Source organism: Callithrix jacchus, chromosome 8 (assembly GCF_049354715.1).
Source record: "Callithrix jacchus isolate 240 chromosome 8, calJac240_pri, whole genome shotgun sequence".
In the NCBI taxonomy this organism is placed as follows: Eukaryota; Metazoa; Chordata; class Mammalia; order Primates; family Cebidae; genus Callithrix; species Callithrix jacchus.
In genome coordinates, this window is record NC_133509.1 from 70,072,380 (window position 1) to 70,098,847 (window position 26,468).

Below are 26,468 nucleotides of genomic sequence, written 5' to 3' on the forward strand. Positions count from 1 at the left end.
TCCAGGCTCGAGTGCAGTGGCAAGATCATAGCTCACTGCAGCCTCAATTTCCTGGGCTCAAGCTATTCTTCTGCCTCAGCCTTGGGAGTAGCTGGGACTACAGAAGCATGCCACCTCACCCAGATTATTATTTTTTTTTTTGAGACAGAGTCTCGCTTTGTCACCCAGGCTGGAGTGCGGAGTCACAATCACAACTTACTCTAGTCTCAACCTTGCAGGTTTAAGAGATCCTCGTGCCTCAGTCTTCTGAGTAGCTGGGATCATAGACGTGCACTACCATCCCTGGCTTATTTTTTATTATAATTATTTGTAGAGAGGAGGTCTTGCTATGTTGCCCAGGCTGTTTTTGTTGTTGTTGTTTAGTAGAGATGAGGTCTTACTATGTTGCCTGGGCTTGTTCTTATATTTTTTCAATCAAGTAGTTGAAGTTGAAAACTTTAAAAAGTTATGTTGTCTATCACTAAGTTGCTGACCAAACTAGGAAAATCCTATTGATTTTGAGACCAAGTTAGGACTTTTTAAGCACTGAAAATCAATTGACTATTACTGAATATACCACGTGGCTCTTTTCTTAATTAACTAGCACTCTAATTCTTGTTCCATAAAATATTTGCGATAACAACGTGGCTTTAATTGTTAAACACATTTCAAAGGTTAATCACAATTAACCTTTTCAGGGAGCAAACCAATTTGTTTATTCATAATAGACTTTATAAGATTTTATTTTATTATTTTATTTTATTGAGATGGAGTCTTGCTCAGTCACCCAGCTTGGAGTGCAGTGGCACAATCTTGGCTCACTGCAACCTCCACTTCCCAGGTTCAAGCAATTCTCTGCCTCAGCCTCCCGAGTAGCTGGGATTACAGGGCCCGCCACCATGCCCGACTATTTGTTGTATTTTTAGTAGAGATGGGGTTTCACCATCTTGGCCAGGTTGTTCTTGAACACCTGACCTCGTGATCCACCCGCCTCAGCCTCCTAAAGGGCTGGGATTACAGGCGTGAGCCACTGAGCCCAGCTGACTTTATAAGAATAATAGAAATTATCAAAGCTGCTTATGTCTGAGTTTCATCTATATTTTGAGGTTATAATGTACTATTTAAGGAATTATGTTTAAATATAGTAGTAAGACTTTCTTGACTGGCTTGAAGGAAAATTAAGTCCTGGTGCTCTAAAGAATCTATTGTATATAACAAATTTAACTTCTCTCCTGTGCATCTAGAATGGCACTAGTTATGTGCCATCCTTGGGAGAAGGGAGAAAGAGTCAAGTAATTTTCTATATATTGCAGTTCAGGTGAGAAATCTTGGTTTACAATGTTAAAGTTTTAAAATTCTCTTGGTTTAGCCTTTTTTACGTTTCTACTATCTCTTAACAACCTCCTCTACCTGCAAAACATTAACAACAAATAAGCCTTTGAGGAAATCTGCTTATTGTAAAGCATAACATTCTTTACATATAAGCAACATAGATACAATGTAGCAAGGCAGGAAGTAAAGGAAATGTAGCTGATATTTTCTGTCCCGTTCTCTTACAATAATACCGTCCTCTTTAATAAACATTTCCAACATACCCCTGCCAAAACACACTGCACTTGATGTCTTCCACCAAATTAGCATGGTTGATATTTAAGCAGAAAAAAATAAAAGAACAAGAAATATATTATTATAATTGATCCCATGAGCTATCATGTCCTTAATTTAAAAAAAAGAACCAACAAAACAGTTAAGATTAGAGGACATAATGATTTAATGTTGCAGATAATTTCCTCTACTCTGCTCATGTTTCTCCTGGGTTTTGATTAATTCATTATTGAATAGAGAAATAACTATATTAGTAAAGGAGATACTTTTAATGAGTAAATAATGACAATTTTTTTTTTTTGAGACAAAGTCTTGCTCTGTTGCCAGGCTGGAGTGCAGTGGTGTGATCTTGGCTTACTGCAACCTCCACCTCCCAGGTTCAAGGGATGCTGCCCTCAGCCTCCCAAGTAGCTGGGATTACAGGTGCCCACCACTGCGCCCAGCTAATTTTTGTATTTTTAGTAGAGACAGGCTTTCACCATCTTGGCCAGGCTGGTCTCCAACTCTTGACCTCAGGATCCACCTGCTTTGGCCTCCCAAAGTGCTGGGATTACAGGAATGAGGCAACGCGCCTGGCCTAATGACAGTTTTTAAAAACTTACTTTATTTATGCTGCCTTGTAGTATCCTCTCTCAAGTTACTGTTTCATGAGCTATGTGCATTTGGTGTTATAAATGCTGATCAAAATGGCTCCCAAGCAAAAAATTTATATATACATTCTCCCAGTGGGCAAATTATTCCCTGGTATTATGATTGAATGTTAAAATCTGGGTTGGTTTTGTTGTTTTAAACATTTATAACAAAAGTAGAACATCAGGGAACCTGTACGTGTCAGTTTAGGCTGAGCCTGGTTGAAATTAAAGTATAGGAATATCACCAAGGGTATAGTGAGCTGTGATCATGCCACTGCACTCCATCCTGGGCAACAGAGCAAGACCCTATCTCTTAAAAAAATAAAAAAAGATACAGAAACACCAAAGGGAAGTAGGTTCTTCATCTCTCCTAGAAATAATGCTTTGTAAATCCATTACATTTGTTAGCTAGTCAGTTAGCCTAGCGCCTCTTTTGATTTTCCCAAAGTTAACATAGAGTTTAAGGCAAATGCTACTTATGGAAATAAGCCACAAACTTCAAAAGCCCTCATATAATTGTAAGAGAAATAGCATCAACAAATTTACCTATTTTGTGTAATGACATGATAAGCAATGAATAAAGTTTTTGTTCATTTACCTTGAAATATAGGATAACTATCATTTTTCTTGGATGAAGCACAATGATCATTCTGCTGTAGTATAATATATAACAATTTTTCTAATGAAATAATTTCATATCCAGTTTATCTCATTATTAACTTCTGATATAAAACTCAATTTTAACTAAATCTAACTATGTAGCATGGAGTCCTGTGTTAATGTGTACTGTAAGTACATATAAAGGAAATATTTTTTTTGGCCTATATTTCCTATTGATGTAACAAAACACTACTTATGACATCCAGTATAATGCTTTAGGTAATAATTTCACTAGTTAAAACTATGACATTGATATAATACATAGTTTCAATTAGTTATCAGATACAAATCTTCAGGAAACTAGACTTTATTAGTTCAGATACTTGCCTGCTTGTTTCACAGAACATTTTGTTAAGTGAAAAGAAAAATAATGTCTCCAATTGAAAAACACAGGGAGTTTGGGGCTGGCAGAATGCAATTGCCCAAGTTAGAGGGAACCAAATTGATCTGAAATCATTTAGATAACAATGTGATGGGCAGAGGACAGTATTTGTTTATGAAGACAAATCATGTCAGGCAAATCTGATTTGTTTGGTCTTACAAAATTACTCAATAAGTTTGTGGATAAAGAAAACTCCATGGACAAACAATATATCTAAATGTTTGTAAAAGCCTTTGATGTGGTTCTGCATGAGATTAGGATAATTGAAATGCTGGGAAGATATTGCCTGGATAATAATGGAATGGTGTGGTTATCAGATTTAAAACAGAATAATCATAAAGAATAGATCATAATATCTAATTGATACATCTGGCAGAAGACCATAAAAGAGCTAGTATCTTTCTAGGTCCATATGGTAAGCAAGTATGAAAATGACTTAGTCCAGAAAATTAACCTACTCTGTTTTCAGGAGGTACACATATCATAAGCAAAAATTATTTCAATGTTTTACTACTTGACCAAAATGAACTATTAATTCATTTTGGCATCTGCTATTAATAAGAATTGGAATATATGATGTCTGCCAAAAGCATTAAAATAGGTAAGTTTGATAAATGTGTAAAGCATAGTAAAATTCAATGAAAAGGCTACGTAGGTTTGTGAATAAATTCCTTTGTAGATTTTTAAAAGCTGAGAGATAATTTAAAACAAAATAGCTATAATAGTAGTAATGATTTTGGGAGAAATAGCAACCAATTATAAGTAAACATTAAGAAAAGAGAATTTGGAAGGAAAAAGGAATACAGTTGGATGCATTTTAAAGTCTTACTGGCTCATGTCTGTAATCCCAGCACTCTGGGAGGTGGATTGCTTGAGCCCAGGAGTTTGAGACCAGCCTGGGCAACATAGGAAGACCCCCATCTCTACAAAAAAAATTTAAAAATTAGCCAAGTATGGTGGCTTGTCCCTGTGGTCCCAGTTACTGGAGAGGCTAAGGTGGAAGGATCACTTGAGCCAGAGAAGTCAAGGCTTCAGTGAGCCATGATTGTGCCACTACACTCCAGCCTGGGTGACAAGGTGAGACTGTTTCTTAATCAATCAATAAGTCGGTCAGTTGGTCTATTGTCAAATGGGAAAAATACTTTATATATCCACAGGGGTTATGTTAAAATACTTAACAATATTATGAAATAGTTACTGACCAGTCAAAATTGATAATGGCCATACAGCTGAAGCAGGGCCCTAGAGACCCATTGGTATGTTGGGCATTAACTCTTTAGCTGACGGATAGTAGGGAGGTGGATAATGAAGAGGCTGCAATACCTGACCAGAGTCAAGGGGAAGAGCATTTGGAAAGGTAGTGGTTATTTGCTGTCATGGAAGTATTTTAATATTTTAATAACTGACATGGTTTCTGTGGTGGTACCAGCTGTATAATAGACAAAGGACTCTAAGAAAAATAACAGAAATATTGAATAGGATAAATTACAAAGGGTAAAATACAATTTCAATAAATAGATATAAGATAAGATTACAAATTTATTTTAATGAAACAACACTTTTATTATTATTATTATTATTTGAGAGGGAGTCTTGCTCTGTTGCCCAGGCTGGAGTGCAGTGGTGCAATCTTGGCTTACTACAACCTTCGCCTCCTGGGTTCAAGCAATTTTCCTGCCTCAGCCTCCCGAGTAGCTGGGACTACAGGTGTGCACCACCATGCCTGGCTAATTTTTGTACTTTTAGTAGAGACGGAGTTTCACCATGTTGGCCATGCTGGTCTCAAACTCCTGACCTCAAATGATCCTCCCGCCTTGGCCTTCTGAAGTGCTGGGATTACAGGCTTGAGCCACTGTACCTGGCTACACTTTTTACTTATCTAATTGGCAACATTTTTTCTCATGTATGACAGAACATAGCTGAGAGAATAGAAAAAATTGCACTCCTATGCCTACTGACAGAAGTATAAATAGGAACAAACATTGTGAAGGATAGCTTTGTAATAATTATCAAAAACTTTAAAAATGCTGCTCTGTTTTAATGGTTCTGGTAATGTTAGGCTAAATTAAGTAAATAAATCCTCCCAGTGAAAATAACTAAAAGAGTTGTATTTTAAAAATATTCTTAAAGCATAAAAGGGTATGAAAGATAGTAAAGAATTACTTGACTAAAGGTGAAGGAAAAATGGGAACCCAAATATGGAGGCTGTTCTGCCCTGGGGAAATTTTCTAACTCATGACAATTAGAATCTTCATCCTGATAGACTTGCAGGGCAAAGGAGACAGAAAGCAAAGCCCAAGACATGTATAAGACAGAAAATCTAATAGAAGATCCTCCCCAACAAGATACTGGGACTCAAAGCCCTTGAGTGTTTACTGCTTGTATTCAAACTGCCTGGGTTAGTAAATTTCAAGCCTTGAACTTGGGTTAAAGTCATTCTAAATTAGTAGTGCCAGAGCAAATACACATCTTCTTTGAAATAGGATACATTTATCATAGGCCTAAAATCATTTCTAGAAGTAATTCTTCCAATGTAATGTTCAGCACATAATCAAAGAAACCAGATACACAAGGAAACTAGATTAAATGGGCAAGAATCAGCAGAGACAATAGACAATAAAAACAGACTCACAAAGACCTCAAATATTGAATATATCAGACTCAGAGTATAAAATAAGACTACAAAACAATTATGAAGAGTGTGTTTAAAGACAAAAGACCAACTTGATGCTATCTATAGAGAACAGAAAACCACAAAGAGTAATGTAGCAAGTTGACTTTGAAAAAAGAAGCAGATAGAATTTTATTGTGATTTAAAATATATTTATATTTTATAAATAAAAATAAATTTTATAGCTAAAGTTTTAAAATAAAAATTTAAAATCCAACAGATTTTAAATGTATATTACATTAGACAAACTTCAAGATTTAGTGAACCTGAAGAATCAGAAGAAATATTCCAGAGGCAAGAAAAGAAAAAAGTATATATAAGAAGGTAAAAGACACAGAAGATATAGTGAGAATGTCTAACATAGGTTTGGCCAGGGTTCTAGAAGGAGAAAAAAGATTATCTGAAAAGTTAACTGCTGAGGATTTTTCAAGCTGACATGACTTCAAGGCACTGATTTTAAGAAGTCCTATGAACTGAAAGCATAATAAATGAAAAGCAATTCATACCTAAGTTCACTAAAACAAAATTTCTTAAAACTGAAGACTAAGAAACATTAAAAAGGTCCAGGCCAAGTGCAGTGGGCCACGCCTGTAATCCCAGAATTTTGGGAGGCCAAGGTGGGTGGATCACCTAAAATCAGGAGTTCAAGTCCAGCCTGGCCAACATGGCAAAACCCCGTCTCTACTAAAAATACAAAAATTAGCTGGGCATGCTGGTGGGTGCCTGTAATCCCAGCTACTCTGAAGGCTGAGGCAGAATAATCACTTGAACCTGGGAGGCAGAGAGGTTGCAGTGATCTGAGATGAGCCTGGGTGACAAGAGTGAAACTCTGTCTCCAAATGAATGAATGAATGAATGAATGAATCCAGAGAAAATAAAACTACTTTCAAAAGAGCAATAATATACTAACAGCTAACTTTCCACTAGTAAAAATGGGTAAGAGGAGACAGTGGAATATTATTTTCAATGTGCTGAAACAAAACAGTTACCAACCTAAAATCAGTATATAAAATAATGACATTTGAGATACACTAGAGGAGACATATTTTGCCACTATCAAATCTACAATGACAGAAATTTTAAGGCATGTATTTCAGGTAAGAGGAGAAAAAATTCACTTGGAAAGTCTTAGATACAAGGAATTAAGAGCAAAGAAAATGGAAAAGGTTTAAGTAAATCCAATGTTTAAGTGTATAAAATAATAATAATATCATCTTGTGGACTTTAAAAAATACAAACTTAAAATACACAACAGTAGCATATAAATCAGGAAAGAATATATGGAGTTCAAGTGTTCTGATTTCCTTATATTATTAATGATAAATTTTGATAAATTAAAAATGTATAATATAACTTTAAAGGTAATCAATAAAATAATACAAAGGATATGATTTAAAACTGGTAAAGAGGAGGATTTGATACATAAAAATCAGATATCAATTTAAAGGAGAACAAAAAGGAGAGAAGAAGAAATGTAATAGATCAGACAAATGAAATCACTTTTGAAGATGGCATATTTAATTCTAAATATAGTAGTAAGAAATGTAAAAGGATTAAATGGTCTGGTTAAAAGTTAAAGATCCCAGCCCTTTGGGAGGCTGAGGCGGGTGGATCACGAGGTCAAGAGATCGAGACCATCCTGGTCAACATGGTGAAACCCCGTCTCTACTAAAAATACAAAAAATTAGCTGGGCATGGTGGCGCGTGCCTGTAATCCCAGCTACTCGGGAGGCTGAGGCAGGAGAATTGCCTGAACCCAGGAGTTGGAGGTTGTGGTGAGCTGAGATCGCGCCATTGCACTCCAGCCTGGGTAACAAGAGAGAAACTCCGTCTCAAAAAAAAAAAAAAAAAGTTAAAGATTGACTATTAAAAAAAATCCAACTGCTATTAATAGGAGACACATTTGAAATATAATAATAAAGGTTGAAATTAAAAGGAAAATACATACCTTGTAAATACCAACCAAAAGAAAGCTGATACGTCTAGAGGAAAACATCAGACAAAACACTTTAAGGCAGAAAGCATTACTACAGATAAAGAGGGATACTTTATACTTATGAGAGGTTTCAATTAGCCAAATGGATATTGTTTTTCATTCACGTGAATCTTAAGACTATGAGAAAGTCTCAAGATTTTAGATAGCAAAAGTTGAGAGACTACAAAGAGAAATAACATAAATTACCATATATGTGTAGAGGTGAGCATATTATAAATTTGGTATGTACAACTGCAAAATATACATTCTTCTCAAGCATATGAATGGAATTTTAAATACAAATATATAGATAAAGATAAAAATTGACAAGGCTTTTCCCCCTCCCAGCTAGGTAGCGATTTTCATTATTCCAAAGTTCATTTGGAACACACATAACACATTATCTGTGTACATAAAAGCAGGTTAGATAGTCAGGCTCCACTTGAGTTTTATAAGCAATGCAAACACACCAATATTGGGCACTAGTAAGAGCCAACTCTGTAGAGAATCTATCAGATAAACTAGTTTATCTCCTTTAATTTAATTCTCATTCTGTCAGTATTGTTATGCCTAATTTGGAAAAAAGAACTAACACTCAGAGAGATTAAAAAAATTTTAAGATCATCTTTTTTTTTTTGAGATGAAGTATCACTCTGTCACCCAGGCTGGAGTGCAGTGGTGCAATTTCAGCTCACTGCAACCACCGCCTCCTCAGTTCAAGTGATTGTTCTGCCTCAGCCTCCTGAGTAGCTTGGATTACAGGCAAGTGCCACCACATCCGGCTAATTTTTATATTTTTTGTAGAGATGGGGTTTGACCATGTTGGCCAGGCTGGTCTTGAACTCCTGACTTCAGGTGATCCACACCCATCTCGACCTCCCAAAGTGCTGTGTTTACAGGCATGAGCCACTGCACCCAGCCAAAGATTCACCTCGTTAGTAAATGACAGTGCTAGGATTCAAATCTACTCTTTATTAGCAATGAGCCAGCTCCAGAAAATACTTATTCATTTGAGGGTGGAAGTAGGGCGGTAAGCATTCTTATAGAAGGATCTCTAATAATATTAGGAAGCTATCTTTGTACAACATTGACAAACATTTAAGTGTCTGCAATATAGTGGAATTACATATTGAGCCAAAGAAGTGGCTAAAATAGTTTGAGAGAGGCTTAGAAGACAGAGTTAGTACTAGTGATTTGTAATGTGAGAATGGTTGAGGGTAAAGAACTATCATGTATCCAGCACAAAGAAATTAAAAAGCCTCTTCTATTTGACATCTTATGCTGTTGAAAATCCTTTTCTTCTAGTTCAAGTTCACTATTTTCCCATTGCTTGTAGGTCTTGAAATGAATTACAATCTCGACCATCTTTCATGATCAAATGAAAGTCCATATACATTCCCTCGGCTTTCAAGTTTTTAGAATGTGTATTATCTATTTTACTGCTCAATACAGGGAGGAAAACATAGATAAGTATAATTATAGGGTGTATCAGTCAATTATTTAAATCTATTAAATATCTGAATAATTAGGCCCATTTCATCTTCTATCAACTATTTTAATATTTGTTCAGCTGAACTCCATGCCTCAAGTCTCATACCACTCTCTTACCTTTTCCACACCTTTCCCTCAACCTCACAGCTGCATTGCTCCAACACAGCCATTACAGTTATTGTCTCAAAGCAAGTATTTAATTATATCATTTAAATGCTTTAAAAAAATTAGTAGCTTTCCCTTGAAAATATCCACACTCAACTTACTGTGGTTATAATGGGCTTTGCAATCTCACTCCAGTTTATCTTTCCAGTCTCAGCTTCTCCATTCCTCACACCCTCTTAGGACAAAATTAACAGACTGATGGCCCATTTAGGTAGAGTACTGCACTGTGTTGTCATGCCTGTGTGATAAGAAACTGAAGCCAGCAAGGCTAAACAGCCTATTTAAGTCACACAGTAAGAAAATGGCAGACCTAGGATTCAAACTCAGATCTGACTGACTCCATCATGAGCATAACCCAGTATACTACATTGCCTTCTTCTGTCTTTTACATGTTTTGTGAATTTTGCTTTAACCATATGAAACAAAATTAATTTTGAGCATATTAAATGGTATGCATAATCACTACTGTCTTGCATCATATTGGATATAAAAATAAGCCAGTCATCCAAGAAATTATTCTGTTATTTCTGTAGAATTTAGAGTTGCCATTAGTGTCAGTAGTCTTTCTTCACCTTAGACACTTAATAATACCTTCTTTTAAGACTCACTATGTGCCATGCATTGTGATAAGTATTTTATATACACAATATGTAATGCCCAAAGTACCCTATGAGATAATTATTTCTTTTTCCATTTTTGATGAGGAAACTGAGGATTAAAAAGGCTAAATAAATTTCTTAAGATTAAACAGCTAGTAGTGGAGCAGGAACTCTACTGAACTCAAAACCGTCTCACTTTAAAGTCTGTGCCCTCAACTAACTACCCTATATAATCTCTCTTTAAATGTCCTAGATTGAACTTGTCAATAAACTTGATCCTATCCTCTTCATCGTATGCCTAAAATTCCTTGTTTCTTAAACATGCAGTTTTTCTCTTGCAGTCTTTCCTACTAAGTAGCTGACCAGCTTCTTTCTGCTCCCATTCTTCTAGTATCCTAGGTACTAAACAGCTTAAAATAGCAGACTCCTGTCATGAGTTGGGGTTTATTTACCCTATAGGAAATGGCTTCAGAGGAAGAAAATGGGAGTGATCTAAGCCATGGGTCAAGTTGCTGAGGTGGGAAGAAAAGATTTCCAAGGGCGTATGATAGAAGAAAGGCTTTCCTATTCCTTTCATTTGCCTGCACTAAGACTCCCAAATGCCTAGGATCTAGAACTCCTTATGACTTTGTTTACTCTCTTTTGTACTCAGGCAGGGTGGGCTTCAGATCTGTGGATTGCAGCAACAGAAACTGTGATACTTTTTAAAAAAAATTTGGTAGCTCACTATTTTAGACATCAATTCATTTACAGATGTCAGGCATTGATCTAGATACTGGATCAAAACAAAGCTGAGAACAAAACAAAGAACCTACCTTCCTGGATTTTATAGCTTGCTGAGAGACAACAGACAATTAACAAATACATAATATAGTGGCAAATAGTGATAAATGCTATGAAGAAAAATAAAGTAGGGTAAAGGGACAGAAAATGATGAAGGTATCCTTTGGGCAGAAGAGAAAAAAAAAGAAAATGATGAAGGGTGATGGTGGGGTAGGGCTGCTAATTTAGTTTGGGTGGTCAGGAAAGATCCTTCTGAGGTGGTATTTGAGTAAGATCCACAAATAAATTTGAGAAACAAGATGTCAGCATATCCGAAGAAAAAACATTCTGGCAGAATATACAGCCTTGAGGTGGAAGTGAGCTTGTCATGTTCGAAGAAAATAAGGAGTCCATGTAGATGGAGCAGACTGAATGAGGAAAAGAGTAGTGGGAGATGTGGTTTAAGACTATCCAGGGACCAAGGGAAGCCACTTGAAGATTCTGAACAAAAGAGTGAAAGAGTCAAATTTATATTCAAATAGGATAGATATGTCTTGCTGCTGAATAAAGTACACAATATAAGGAGGCAAGGATGGAAGCAAGAGACCAAATAGCATAACAGTGGTAGAGAATTTGAGAAGATTCAGATTCAGGAAATCCTTTGAAGATAGAGCTAATAAGAACTGCTAATGGATTGAATATGGAGTGTTCAGCTTTAGCCAAAAGTCTTTGGGTTTTGGCTGAGGCAGCTAATTGAATGAAGGTGCCATTTACTGGGATGAAGAAAACTGAGATGGGGATTAAGTTTAGGAGAGGAAAATAAGAGTTTGGTTTTAGATTTGTGAGAGACTGACTTTCAAGTTCTTGGGGAGAATGGGCCTCTAGTAGCTGCAGCTGGTGTTAACCTTTTACAGGGGCATGTCTAAGCGGAGGTGAGGGGGCAGAGAAACAGAAGAAATAAAGTTCCCTTTGAGTAATCTCCCAGATATTCAAGTGATAAAAAAAAGCAGGTTAGTCATCTCAGCCTGACTTATACACACTGATTTCAGGGCAAGAAAAAATCTCTTCTCTCTTCAAAAAATATTCCAATTTCTATTGTTTCAAAATTTCTGAATTTAAATTAAGTTTATCCCACAATTAGCGGTAGCATAAAATGTAAATAGCTTGAGAGAGAATCCAATGTGTATGAGTTTTTATCAAAGTATAACTGAGAGCAGATGAAGTCCCAAATGTTTAAAATAAGAAAATGTTTTTGTGAAGAGAAAGGATGTAGATATTAAATAAAACAAAGATTTTATTATTTTGCTTTGGCACTGCCCTATTTATCATAATTTTTAAGTGAGAAACTACAGAGTGTTTGTATCTTGAAGTATCATCTAAGTTTATACCCAAGGGGGGGATTATGCATTTAAATTGTTTCTCTTCCTCACATTTTATTCCTTTCTATCCTTTAACCTTTACTCTTTTCCCAAAAATGTTCTTCAACTAGAAGTCCTGTGGCTTGATTGAGACTTGTTACCTCTCTTCTAGGGCCAGATATCAAACAGGTGGCCCCTGGAGAATGCTACTTATCTGTGCAGTTCTCCATTTGATGTTGCAGTGTGCTGGTATCCTAGGGGAAGGGTACCACATTTAACACCAGAAAGGATTTAAGGCAGCTTTGCAATTTTTTTCTAATTATCAGAGTAACATAAGATTATTGCAAAATATTTCAACAAAAAAGTAAAAAAAAAAAAAAAAGAGAGAGAGAGACTATTTGAATTCCTACTTACTAGAGGCAATCCCAACATTTTGGCATATTTCCTTCCACTGTCTTATGCATTTTGTTTTTTTCATAACTGAGCTCTTTATTGTATAGGCATTTTTGTTACCTGCTGTTTTTGCTTAATTATTGTATATATGTTTGCCCCTATCATTACATTTTTTTAGCTACACAATCACCCATAACATCGCTACACCATAGTTTACTCAAGGTGGCTTCTGATTATTTATAATTACAAATAATACTGCGATAAATAGCTTTGTGCATAAATCTTCACTTTTCTTTTGGATGACTAAAGGAGGAATTGGTAAATTAAATGTATACTTTTTGTAAAGCTTCTGATACAAATTGTTACAATGATTTCTAGAAAGGTTGTTAAATTATACTTGGGAAGGGAAGGAGAGAGCTATTGGAACTATTGGATCTGGTAGAAAATATCTGACAGCAATTCTTACAAAGTACTATGCCCCTGGAAGAACTCTTTCTCTCTCTGGAAAAGGGATTATTTTAAAGTATTAAAATTATTACATCAGATTTGCCACACCACACAATATATATGGGTCGTCAGGCAGAAAGGAGAATTCAGAATTTGAATTAGAAGTCATACATAAGCTGACACATCAGAAATGACCAACTTGGGAAACTAACACTGTTAAAGGACTCAACTATTTTAAGCGGTGGTTCAGATATTAATTTTGATTATACAGTATCAGGTTTAATTTTGTATGATTTCATGCTATTTAATGAGAGACAATGAGTGTTTTTCAAACTGTGGTTCCTAATCCATTTGTAAATTATAAAATCAATGTATTTTCTATGTTATTTTTAAAAAACAAAATAGAATGAAAAAATATGAGAATGCACTGCGATCATTTCAATGTGTGATTTCATAATTTACAAATGGATTAGGACCCACAGTATTATTCTGTGATACTTTTGTTTCAGTTACATGTGTATATATTATAGAACACATTTATTACTGTGGGATGTGATTAAGGACAAAAATAGTTTGAAGCTACTGGGCTTTGGAATTAGCCAGAGCAAGTTTGAATCAGAGCTCTGCATGGCTTTTACCCATTATCTAACTTCTAAATGACTCAATCACCACATTGAAAAAAGAGAGTAATAATATATCCTTTCTGGTTTGTGTGTGTGCATGTTGCGTGTGTGTATGAAGATTACATATTACTTAAGCAGAATGCCTAAAATATAGTCAATGATTAATATATAATTACTTCCAAATCTTTTCCCAAATAATGTCCTCCTTGTAAAAGTACTTCCTTCACTGAAGGAAGACAAGGTGTTTTATTGATGACTACATCTGTTATGCTACAGTCTACTTTTAAAACACCTCTGTCAGTCTTTTTCTCCAATTTGGTTTAGTAGAAAGATGAGCACATAGTTCTTTCCCCTTCCTGTTCTCTCATTGTACTTAACTATATTATGGATTTTGGCTCTTTACATCTGTTATAGATGGTCTAATTGTTGCCTAGATCAGTTACCAAACACTTTCAAACCTCATCTAGTTCTTAAAATAGTGGCGGGCGCATTGCAGGGTGCCAGATGAAAATCGGTTGAGTTTGCTCTACAGCACACCTTTTGCAAAGTATCACTTGTGGTGTACCGGGAAGCAGCTGTAATGCTGATTCCGCCGGCATTTCTCACTCAATCTACTCCATGCTAAACAGGCCAGTTAGGCATTAAGTCATGCTCTGGGTAGTACAAGTGGAAAGTGTGAACAGAGAAACCACTTTAGGTGAGGACAGTGGAAAATGAGATCCTCCTTTCCTCTCCCCACTCCTGGTCCCATCCAGGAGGGGCACTTAAGAGTGCGGAGGCCCAGGGACCAGCCGCGCACGGGCGTCCCAGCTTGGAGGCTGGCGGCGGGCAGGCACGCTCTCCTGCGCTGAGAGCCCTTCTGAGGAGATGAACTCTCGAGTGCCGCCGCCGCGCGCGGGCCCGATCGATAACCGGCGGGCAGACGTGCTCCCGCCTCTGAGGGCAGCCACAGGATGTTGGAGTTAGCTGCCCGGCCGCTCGGTCGCACTTCTCATCAGTTCAATACCCGCAGAGGAGGTGCACCGGTTCCCTTGCGGACACCCACCCCGTGGTCTCCGCCGCACCCCTGCCCACCGCCCCTTCCCCTCGGCAGTTCAGCGCAGGGCGGGAGGTTTTCAGTCAGACGCCCTCGCCTGGCGGGAAGCCGGGTCCCGGCCCGCGTGTAGGGCGTCGTGAGGTAGTCTCTCCGCCCGGCTCCCCAGTGGGGCGCTCCGCGGAAGCGGCCGAGGCGGGGAATGTCTAGCTCCCTTACACTCTGAACCTTACCTTCTGGCGTCTTCGCCCAGGAGGCGGCGGGGGGAGGCGGACCCAGCTGGCCTCAGGGGCAGGTCCGCGGCGCTATTAGGAGGGGCTGAGCGTGCGCCGCCGAAGCCAGATTCGTCTACTCGGGTGAGTCAAGCCGAGAGAAAGCCCCGCCCCCGGGGCCCGCTCCCACTCCTGATTGGCCGGACCAGCCCGGGGCGGCCAGGCGGGGCCCCGGCGGGAGTCTCAGCTATAAAGACAGCCCCGGCATGAGAGCCGCTGCGAAGCTCTTCTAGTTCATCCGCTGGCGGGCTCTCAGCGTCCGTGGAGCCTCTTTCCTCCTGTCTCCTAGCGCTCTCGACTCCACCATGCCAAGGGGCTTCCTAGTGAAGCGAACTAAACGGACAGGCGGCTTATACCGAGTTCGGCTTGCGGAGCGTATCTTCCCTCTGTTGGGGCCCCAGGGGGAGCCGCCCTTCCTGGAGGAGGCTCCCAGCGCCTCCTTGCCCGGTACTGAGCGGGAGGCGCCCCCCACCCAGGAGGAACCAGGAAAGGGGCTGACGGCGGAGGCGGCCCGGGAATTGTCGGGGTCTCCATGTCGAGCGGCTGGGGTGAGCCGGGGGGCGGGCGGGCGGGAAGGCGCGGAGTGGCGGGCGGGTGTCAGGGAAGGTCCCGGGCCCAGCCCCAGCTCTAGCCCCAGCCCCAGCCCCAGTCCCGCGAAGCCGGCGGGCGCAGAGCTGCGTCGGGCGTTCCTGGAGCGCTGCCTCAGCTCGCCCGTCTCCGCCGAGTCCTTCCCCGGGGTCGCCGCAGCCGTTGCAGCTTTCTCCTGCTCCGTGGCACCAGCAGCCGCACCGACCTCGGGGGAGCAGTTCCTACTGCCTCTCCGGGCGCCGTTCCCAGAGCCCGCGCTTCAGCCGGACCCTGCGCCCCTCTCGGCCGCCCTGCAGGGTCTGAAGCGGGCGGCCGGAGGTGAGTGCCGCGCCAAGGCACCCACGGGCTGCGCGTCTGGACCCGCGACCGCGGGAATCAAGAAGCCAAAGGCCATGAGGAAGTTGAGCTTTGCCGATGAGGTGACCACATCCCCTGTCCTGGGCCTGAAGATCAAGGAGGAGGAGCCCGGAGCGCCGTCTCCGGGGTTGGGGGGCAGCCGCACGCCGCTGGGAGAGTTCATCTGCCAGCTCTGCAAGGAGCAGTACGCAGACCCCTTCGCGCTGGCCCAGCACCGCTGCTCCCGCATCGTGCGCGTCGAGTACCGCTGCCCTGAGTGCGACAAGGTGTTCAGCTGTCCTGCGAACCTGGCCTCCCATCGCCGCTGGCACAAGCCGCGTCCTGCAGCTGCAAACGCCACCACAGCCTCCTCCGCCGACGGGAAGCCGCCTTCTTCGTCGTCTTCGTCCTCCCGGGACTCGGGGGCCATCGCATCTTTTCTGGCTGAGGGAAAGGAAAACAGCCGGATAGAGCGGACTGCGGATCAGCACCCGCAGGCTAGGGACAGCTCCAGGGCGGATCAGCACCAGGACAGCGCCGCAAGGCAGGGCCTCCAGGTGCTGACACACCCAGAGCCACCGCTACCACAGGGCCCCTACACGGAGGGGGTGTTGGGGCGCCGGGTGCCTGTGCTGAGCAGTACCAGTGGTGGCGGGGGATCTGAGATTTTCGTGTGCCCGTATTGCCACAAAAAGTTCCGTCGCCAAGCCTATCTGCGCAAACACCTGAGCACTCACGAGGCGGGCTCGGCCCGTGCGCTAGCGCCGGGCTTTGGCTCCGAACGCGGTGCCCCACTCGCCTTCGCTTGCCCGTTGTGCGGGGCGCACTTCCCGTCCGCAGATATTAGGGAGAAGCACCGGCTGTGGCATGCCGTCCGCGAGGAGCTGCTCCTGCCTGCTCTGGCGGGGGCTCCTCCCGAAACGCCGGGCGCAGGCGGGCCATCTGACGAGAGTGCCCAGCAAATTTTCTCGTGCAAGCACTGCCCGTCCACTTTTTTTAGCTCTCCGGGGCTAACCCGGCACATCAATAAGTGCCACCCCTCAGAAAGCCGGCAAGTGCTGCTGCTACAGATGCCACTGCGGCCTGGCTGCTGAGAGCCAAGAGACAAGGATGATTTCGAGGCCGGCCTTAGAGGAAACAGATGATGGGAATTTTTGTGGGGCTTTCTTCAACTTGCAAGTTTACTTTCATTCCTTCCTATGTTTTCTCTCCTAAAATTCTCCCTATAGTCAGTGATCCACCAGAAGAACGGCCAGTGAAATGTAAAATCCCTCTTTAGAGCAGGTATGTATATGGTACAAACCCTTGAGATCAAAGACTGTCAGCTTTAAATCCTTCTCACTTTCCCCACTAAAATAGGATTTTTTCCCCCTTAAAACTCTTGAGACCCTAACGAATCCTATATGATTTGTAATTCCTATGGAAAGTCGCGGTGAATGCGTGCATGTCTCAATGTCCACAAAGGGTTCTGGCTACTCTTTGGTAGTCACCATTTTTTTTTCTCTTGCTATCACAGGCGCCTGTGTAGCTTCTGTCTCAATAGGGTCAGATATTTTGCATTGTATATTCTGTGAATTAAGTTATGTGATTGGTGCCAAACTTAAACAGATTCAAGACCTGTGTCTGTGGGCAGAAAATGTAAGAGGAGGTTTGCAGCTTTTAGGGTGTGTGGGGCTCTCCCCTGTGAACTTTCCTTCGCCCAGTTATATGTACATTCTTAAGTTGGTGTTTGGAGGTGGGGAGTTGAGATGCCCCCTAAAATTCTCACCTTCAGCTATTTTGTGTGCAGTATTCAGGAAAAGCTACTTCAGACCTTTCCTTAAATGGCTTTTTGGAAATACAGAAGTCGTTTCCTCAAGTTTGACTGTTTTAATGGGGTTTCACCCAAATTGTTTAATGCTTCTGCTGTAAATCTCACTGTGTATTCATGATGAAACTATGTACAGCTTAAGGAAGATGTTAACACCTATAATCCACTAAGGAACTGAATGGCAATTTGCTCAATATTCAGTATTTTCTTTTCAGCAACTTGTTTTTGAATCTTTTTTTGGTAAACCATTTCCGTGTACATTCTGTACTAATTCCCTGCTAGCCAGAGTTTGGGACACTGGCTGAGCACTGCTTGACAGATAGCCCGTATCTGTAAGATGCTTACCACCAAATAAATGTACATAGACTGTGCTTTTGTTGTGTTCTGTGTTTGTCTTAAGAATTCTGTTGAACACAGCCTATTTTCAAAGTTACGTTTCTTAACTCCCCAATGTCAATATCCTGTTTTAGAATGTTAGTGACCCATTTGGACAGAATACAAAGACGGAAATATTGTATTTTGCAAATGAATGCAGTGGTGTAGGAATGCAATGGAAAATTTTCCTTTGAAGTATAGCTGCAAAGACTGAGCACCAAAAGGCAAGGAATATGTACTAGTCTTTAAATCTAAAAAAGACATCCCCCCAAGAAATGCCAATGGAAAATATATTTTAAATATATATACGTATATATTTAAAGCTAGTGAACAGTGTTAGCTGAAGATGAAAAAAATATTTTAATGGTGCTACTTTCACTATTTCAGGTTCATATTTTTACTCCATATTGTTATTTATCATCAATCCATTAGATTTTTATTGATAGCACTTTAGAAACATGTATGCAGTTACTCTGATTTTCCTTTTTGTAATTCTTCACATTGGCTGTAGGACATTGTCTATATTGTCCAAGGACTCTTTATCCATTTGTTTATCTTTTACATTAGCTTACATAGGACTTTTAGTTTTCCCATTTATAAGAAGCAAAAAAATTGAGTGCACAGAAGTTCTGAAAGGCTTAGAAAACTTGTCAGTACAAAGTTTTATTGCTGAATATATATTATAAAACAAAGTAAAATTTAAGAATTAAAAAAAAAAATGAAGCTGAGCTAAACTAATGTTTTAACCAGGTGCATTGGATGAAGTTTCTGACCAGTCTTTATGAAGCTGTAAAATTTCCTGTGTTTGTAATGACTGTGGTAGGATCTCTGAGAAATAAGTTGGAATGTATCTTGAAAGGGGATCAAGTTCATTTTCATGATTAACTATGATAATCTAGGTTCATGTTTTAAATCTCCCCACTAATCATATAGCCCTGCTTATTGAAAATATATGAAATATAGAAGACAAATCAACACTCATGCATAGGAAGTGATAAGAATATTTTTATTGTATTATTAAATACCATGTCATCTTTTCCCCCCACTGTTACAAATTATAGATACTACATAAATGATGATACATAATTTATATTTTATGGTTTGCCAGTATGATGTATTTACACATGCAGTTAGTACCAATGTCATGCTACATTTCCTCAGAAGATGCCCATTCAAAACAAAATGTGAGCAGCTTATCTACTGTAAGAAAATACTTCTAGAGGGTGGAATGTATACCAACCTGCACCTGCAAGTTCAGTATTAACAATATTAGACTCCTGGGTCATATTCCTTTTTCTTTTTTTAATAATACACATAATTTGAACAACATATTTATATCAGAAATTTTTCTTTCTTTTTTCCCCTATCTTCTTTTTGGTGTTTAAAAATGAACACAGATACACCAGGATCTAGCAGCCAATAATAAAAGGACACAATCTGAAAACAAATGGCATTTAGCCGTGATACCACTTAAAATGCAAAACATTAGAAAAATACTTGGAAGCTAAACATAAATCAAAGTTCAGCACAATGATTTTTCTAGTTATTGGATATAACATGGCATCACCCACACAGCCAATAAATGAGATATTGCTTTGGGAAGAAACGGTTAATACTAAAGTGATTTCAGTTGGAATTTGAGATGCTAAAGATCATTTATTTTGAGCATTTTATTTTTATAACATAAATAATCTGTACACATTCTGTGTGTTAACAGGTGCATCTTTTGCTATAACTTTACAAATGCTTAAATTTAAAATTTTATTTGTAAAAGAAATTATATATTTATTGAACCATAAAGTTGCAATGGGGCACAATAAATAGAATAATGACTTGTCCAATTATATTTTGGCTCAAAGTTAACCGTGAAATTAAAGATTAAAACCACTTAGACATAATTAGGAAGATAAAGGATGTAGAACAAAACTCTCCCCTGCCCTCAAAATATGGCAGCTTGGACTGTGGGAAAAAATGAAACAATAAATAACCCAAATCTTTAATATTAAGTTACAAATTATTTAAAGTTATTTAAATCCAGTGTTTTCTCAAACAAATGTACAGGAAGAAACATGCATGTTATGGCAGACATGAAGGCCTGAAAGGGTAAACCCTATGTTCGTGCTAAGGTGACTACAGCTGATCACTGTTGGGCTGCTTGTCTCCTTAGGATTTATTGGCTGAGCCAGAGGAACGACGCAGCTTCATGGACATGCGGCTTTTGCTAGTTCGAGGAGACATTGGAGAGGCCAGGTCAGCCCCATCTACCTGCGTTGCTGTGGAAGTTTCACTGGGTAGAATCTCTGGGTAGGAGCCTGTAGGAAACAGGAAGAGCATTACTACAGTTATCCAACCTCTCATCCCCTAAGAAATAATCTTTCTGCTACTAATCAGCAGCAAGGATCCATCCCTTAATAAGGTCTTTTGAGGGAAAAAGCAAGCCCCAAACTTGCTTGTTACAATAGCCTACTAATGTATTTAAGACCCAGCAATCTGGTGGCTCATGTCATTCTATTAGCAAAAAGCGCCAATCATCATTCCCAGGAGTAGAACCCTGGAAAAAGCAGTGGGAAGCAAAAATCTTTGGGATAGAAAGAACTATAATCCAAAGCACCATTAGCATGCAGGGAAGGGCTCAGGAAGCAGATGAAAAGGACCAGTTCCTATCTCTAGGATTCAGGATACAACCAAGAAAAGGGCCTTCACTACTTAAACTTGAAAAACAGAACCAAACAGTTCCAAACAGTTTTGAAACCATGGGTTTCAAAAACGAACTCAGTTTCACTAGAGGTCCTTATAAACAAAACAAAAAAAGGAACTCAGCATTATGGGATCATATATACATGCTAGGTATTTAAATAAGATTTTAAGGAGGAGCAAGATAAATTTGTGGGCCAGGGGAGGACAGGATTCTCATCTGAAAGTCAGTTAAAAAACGGCAAACTGACTCCCCTAAAATGTCTTAATTTAAAAGAGATAAACAATGCTTTTGTTTTCATTAACTTAAACTTTTACAGGTATACTATTCAATCATAAGCAAGCAGGTAATCAGCAGTATTAGTAGATACACAATTTTTAAAGTAAAACAAAATCAAGTAGGAAAGTTCTTTGTATCATTTATAAAATAGTATTTCACCTCTGTACTTTATTTCTACGAATCATTCTCTAATATGCAGGAATACTACAGAATCTTTTACATTGTAGGCTCTCAAATATTTTCTAAGCAAAATGAGTCATTAATTAAAATCACATTAAAAATAAAAGTCCCTCAGGAAAAAAAAATCTGAAAACAACAAAAAATTCTGGATATTTTAAGGCATTTTAATCCAGATTTTCTGGGTCTTAAGTACATGAAAATTTTCTTTATGTGTGTTACAAACAAAAATACCACAGAGGTTGCAGGTTTAACTGAATACATACATCTCCTTACTTTACGGGGAGACTTAGCATATTTGTTAGCCAATGTAGCACCTCCTTGACACTTCAAACTAGGAAATAATTATGCTAGCACTTTCATATATATGAAATGTTTGTGTTTAAACTGAAGTTACTGAATGTTCATTGGAAAAACAAAAAGTTCAATAAGGGGTGAAGATCTATAGAGATATCTTAAGCAATTAAGAATGTGTCTTTGGCTGGGCGGTGGCTCACGCCTGTAATCCCAGCACTTTGGGAGGCTGAGGCGGGTGGATCATCTGAGGTCAGGAGTTCCAGATCAACCTGACCAACATGGAGAAACCCTGTCTCTACTAAAAAATACAAAACTAGCCCGGCATGGTGGTGCATGCCTGTAATCCCAGCTACTCGGGAGGCTGAGGCAGAAGAATTGCTTGAATCCAGGAGGCGGAGGTTGTGGTGAGCCAAGATTGTGCCATTGTACTCCAGCCTCGGTTGTATGTCTTTGTAGAACACTTAAAACTTCCTGAAGATCTGAATTGGTTCATAGCAGACCCATACTGGAAAATTTACAGGAGAATATGAATCCATGGCCCCCTTTAGGGAAGCACTGCAGATGAATGGGAGAAGGAAAGTGAAGAGCAGTAGCTCATGCTCTTCTGATATGCATATAATTCCCGGTCATCATGAGAGGCCCTCCCATTGCTGTTTACCTTGAGATGACCAATGTTTTCTAGCGGAGGTTTTGGGAGGAAGAGGACTATCACTGCATTTCTTTCTTTGTTGTGAATGAAGAAATGGAGTAGCAAGCAGAAGTGAGAAAGCAAAAGAGAAGACAGATAACAGATATGAGAGACAGTGCAGAATTTTGTAGGTGTTATCTGAGGAGCAGAGAGAGGAATAAAGGTTTTATCATGAAATATAACTGGGCATGCAATGAGTTAGGGTGATGGTTCACAATGACAATGCTTTGTAAATTCAAGTGTTATACTTACCAACTAGCAAAACAAGTTCAAATAGGAAAAAAGAAAAGAAGAAAAAATGTCTATGAGAGATTCTGTAAATATTTACCTTTTAAAGTGTTCAGTGTACTGGTGGCATGTTATCCTAATCACTCAGATATAAAATCTCTAGAGCTGCATTGTCCAATATGGTAGCCACAGCCACATTGTTTAAATTTAATTGAATTAAAATGAATTAAATAAAAATTAGTTCCTCAGTACACTAGCCATATTTGAAGTGTTCAACAGCCACATGTAGTTAGTGGCCTCCTCATTGGACAGTGCAGATATAGAACATTTCCATCACCATAGAAGATTTTGTTAGAGAGAACTGCTCTACATTATGACAAACTCGAAGAATATTTTCCTCAAAAACAGTTCTTCCATGTCTTCCTCACTGCCTTCAGAGTGAAATCTCCCTTCCTCAACAGTGTCAAATTAGGATTTTGTGTGTGTGTGGTGTATAGTTATCAATATTTCCTAAAAATTTAGCAAATTATATTTGTGGTAATATATTCAATATTCCCAAACTCTATAAATAATTTACAGTGGATAGACCTCAATTTTAGATGTAAAAAAATGTAGTAACAACCTACATTTCATTTCACATCCTATTCTACCTATTGATTTATACTACCTGAGTCATAAAGAATGCTGATTTATTTCTATTATTAATATATCCTCATGGATAAGGTTTTAAAAGTACACATGGGCTCCTATGTTTCTGCATACTGTATTTGTTACTAACATTATTTTCAGTGCTCACACAGACTGTGTAACTTGATGGAATAATAAATTGATTCATATGTTGCATACTGATTACAATAAACTATTATTACAAATAACACAATGAATGTGATTTTGGGGATCTAAAAGGATTATAAGAGGAAGCTCGAAAGATTGTTTTTTATTGTGGTTTTGTTTGTACTATTCGGTGACAGGTATGACTGGTTTAAAGCTGCTAATTATTGGGCAAATATAGCCTTAGAAAATACTGTGTCTTTAAAAGCAATTTCAATTAATACTGAACTGCAGAGACAATGTGCTGTCTTAGAAAGAACATGAGCATAGATAGTACTAAATTAAATGCTGACTATCACTTTACTAGCTGTTTGATCTTGGGCAAACTGACTTGAGGCATTTTCATATTTGTAAAATGGAGATAATATGTGCTATTTTGTCAAGTTGTCACAGGAATTAAGATTACATATGCAAAGATACTTACTGTGCACCTACTATGTGCACAGTAAGTATAGCTACATAATAAAGCTATGAAACAGAGAAAAATAAAAGCTGATACATTTGGAATCAGACCAGATTAGGATTAGAAAGGGATAGAAATGATGAATATTTTTGAAGAAAATGACCACCTATACAAAATATTATTGTTCAAATGTGAAAAGCACAGCATACCATTAAATTTAGTTTGAGGGAAATTTATCCTCTCTTATGTTGATAGTCCTATGAAATATAACCTTATGTTAAAGGTTAAAGACTACTCAAATAACCTTACTTTTAACATCTTTAAAGTTGGCAAGTGATTAAGATTAGCATGGATAGCACTGAATATCATAAGGGAAATAATGCAATTTATTTTTAATTTTTATTTATTTATTTATTTTGAGAGGGCGTTTCACTGGGTCACCCAGGCTGGAGTGCAGTGGCATGATTTCAGCTCACTGCAGCCTCTGCCTCTCAGTTGCAAGTGATTCTCCTGCCTCAGCCTCCTGAGTAGCTGGGATTACAGGCGTGTGCCACTCTGCCCAGTTAATTTTTGTTTTTAGTAGAGACAGGGTTTTGCCATACTGGCCAGGCTGGTCTCAAACTCTTGGCGTCAAGTGATCTGCCCGCCTGAGCCTCACAAAGTGTTGGGATTACAGGCATGAGCCACCATGCCTGGCCAGGAAATAACACAATTCAAAATAGTAGAGAAACAAAGACAAACAAACGTGGTTTCATTTTAAGATATATTCAAGAACTACTAGTATTTCAGATTTAGAACAAATCAGGCCAAGCTTGTCATATTTTACCTCCTCCTTACAAATGAAAAAGTTGGAAGAATAGATTAATTTGTGTTCATATGTATAACTGACAGAACTAGGATTTAAATCCAGAATAGTTTGATTTCAAAGCTCATACTTCTCCCCAGGCAACCTTAAAGCTATATGGAAAAGAAAAAAATAACAAAGAAAGAAAAGAAAAAAAAGATTTTTCAATGGGTGGCAAAGTAAAACCCTTAAAATAAAAATCTTTACCAATTTATAATTGGTAAATATGACAGATTATTGGGCAATAGCTCTCTTTCTCTCTCCCTTCACTATCAACAGCAGGAAGAGGATGAAAATACTTAGACTAAATGGGTAACTGTAATAGTTAAGATCATGCCCTCTGAAGTCAGGTAAGTCTAGGTTGGAATACTAGCTTGATGAAGTACCAGGTGCTGGGTAAGCATTTTTTCTTTTAAATTTCATAGAACTGCAATGAAGATTAAATGAGGGAATGTATGTACAGTACTGAGCACAGTGCCTGGTACTCAGTAATAGCACAATTATTTTTAATACAAAAATTTCACATCTGAGTGAATGTTCTATGTGGAAACTGAACCTAGAAGTTGTCCCAAAAGGTTAGCGGGTCTTATTTAAGATTATTTTACTTGCCTCTTGGTGAACAACATATAAGCCAAATTTCCAAGTTTCAAGTATCAAACAGAATATATTTCACTGCCTATAATTTCACCTAATGATTAATATGAGTAGGAATCTGTTTTTAAAAATGTTAACTAGCCAAGAGTGGTGGCTTACACTTGTAATCCCAGCACTTTGGGAGGCTGAGGTGGGTGGATAACCTGAGGTCAGGAGTTTGAGATCAGCCTGGCCAACATGGTGAAACCCCATCTCTACCAAAAATACAAAAATCAGCCAGGAGTGGTGGTGTGTGCCTGTAATCACAGCTACTGGGGAGGATGAGGCAGGAGAACTGCTTGAACCCGTGAGGCGGAGGTCGCCGTGAGGCAACATTGCTTGACTGCAATGCAGCCTCTGTCTCAAAAAACAAAAAACCAAACCACGAAATAAACAAATTTATAGCTTATGCTATATGCTGCAGGAAACAATTCTTCTTCTTCTTTATTTTTTTGAGACAGAGTTTCGCTATTGTTGCCCAGGCTGGAGTGCAATGGCATGATCTTGGCTCACTGCAACCTCCGCCTCCCAGGTTTAAGCAATTCTCCTGCCTCAGCCTCCCAAGTAGTTGGGATTACAGGCATGTGCCACCACGCCTGGCTAATTATATATTTTTAGCAGAGATGGGGTTTCTCCATGTTAGCCCAACTGGTCTTGAACTCCTGACCTCAGGTGATCCACCTGCCTTGGCCTCCCAAAGTGCTGGGATTACAAGTGTGAGCCACCCTGCTCGGCCAGGAAACATTTTTCTATTGGCACTTAACAATATTTAGGATATTTATAAAACAACTGTCTTCAGAGGAGCTAAAATTTTTTCTTTCAGATCATTTCAAAGTCTTACTTTAAATAACTTTAAAGAAAGACACTGAGCTAAAAAAGGTCACCAAAAGTAACAGTTAAATTTTGATGATCCATCTGACTCAAAGATTCAAAGAAATAGATCTGACCATCATAAATCCCATTCTATCTACATATGGGAATACAGATTTTGCAAATTAACAGCAAAACAGGTTAGAAGGTAGACTGGATACTATTCTAGGTTTTCATAATCACCTAGATTATCTCTGAATTTGATGTCATAAAAATTATATTTTAATTTTATTTATAGTATTCCTTTAAACAGAAACTCATATATTCCCTAAAGGTAATTATAAAAGGTGTTATATCTGTATAGATATATGTGTTTGTGAATGAATATATGGGTATATATGAAGACACAGAGAGAGAAACACCTATC

The 26,468-nt window shown here is 39.0% G+C and overlaps 2 protein-coding genes across 17 annotated transcripts in view; one reads left to right on the top strand and one right to left on the bottom strand.

Moving 5' to 3' along the window:
• The first annotated feature begins 15,265 nt into the window (after positions 1-15,265).
• Positions 15,266-17,187, top strand: INSM2 (INSM transcriptional repressor 2). The gene has a single exon (XM_078334791.1). It carries the CDS (start codon positions 15,353-15,355, stop codon positions 17,063-17,065), a length of 1,713 nt encoding a protein of 570 aa, XP_078190917.1. The 5' UTR covers positions 15,266-15,352; the 3' UTR covers positions 17,066-17,187.
• Positions 17,188-19,141: 1,954 nt separating this feature from the next.
• RALGAPA1 (Ral GTPase activating protein catalytic subunit alpha 1) overlaps positions 19,142-26,468 on the bottom strand; it is a 289,470-nt gene continuing 282,143 nt past the window's right edge. For 12 of the 16 annotated variants that reach the window (XM_078334789.1, XM_078334783.1, XM_078334790.1 and 9 more), the window contains one exon: positions 19,142-20,468. In XM_078334789.1, the coding sequence (XP_078190915.1) occupies positions 20,320-20,468 (149 nt within the window). In that variant the 3' untranslated portion in view covers positions 19,142-20,319. The remainder of the gene's footprint in view (positions 20,469-26,468) is intronic. The other 4 variants (XR_013521150.1, XR_013521153.1, XR_013521148.1 and 1 more) reach the window with 1 other exon arrangement.

What these genes read in the sequence shown, in the direction of transcription:
- INSM2 (XM_078334791.1), top strand. Translation starts at nt 15,353, where the DNA reads ATGCCAAGGGGCTTCCTAGTGAAGCGAACTAAACGGACAGGCGGCTTA.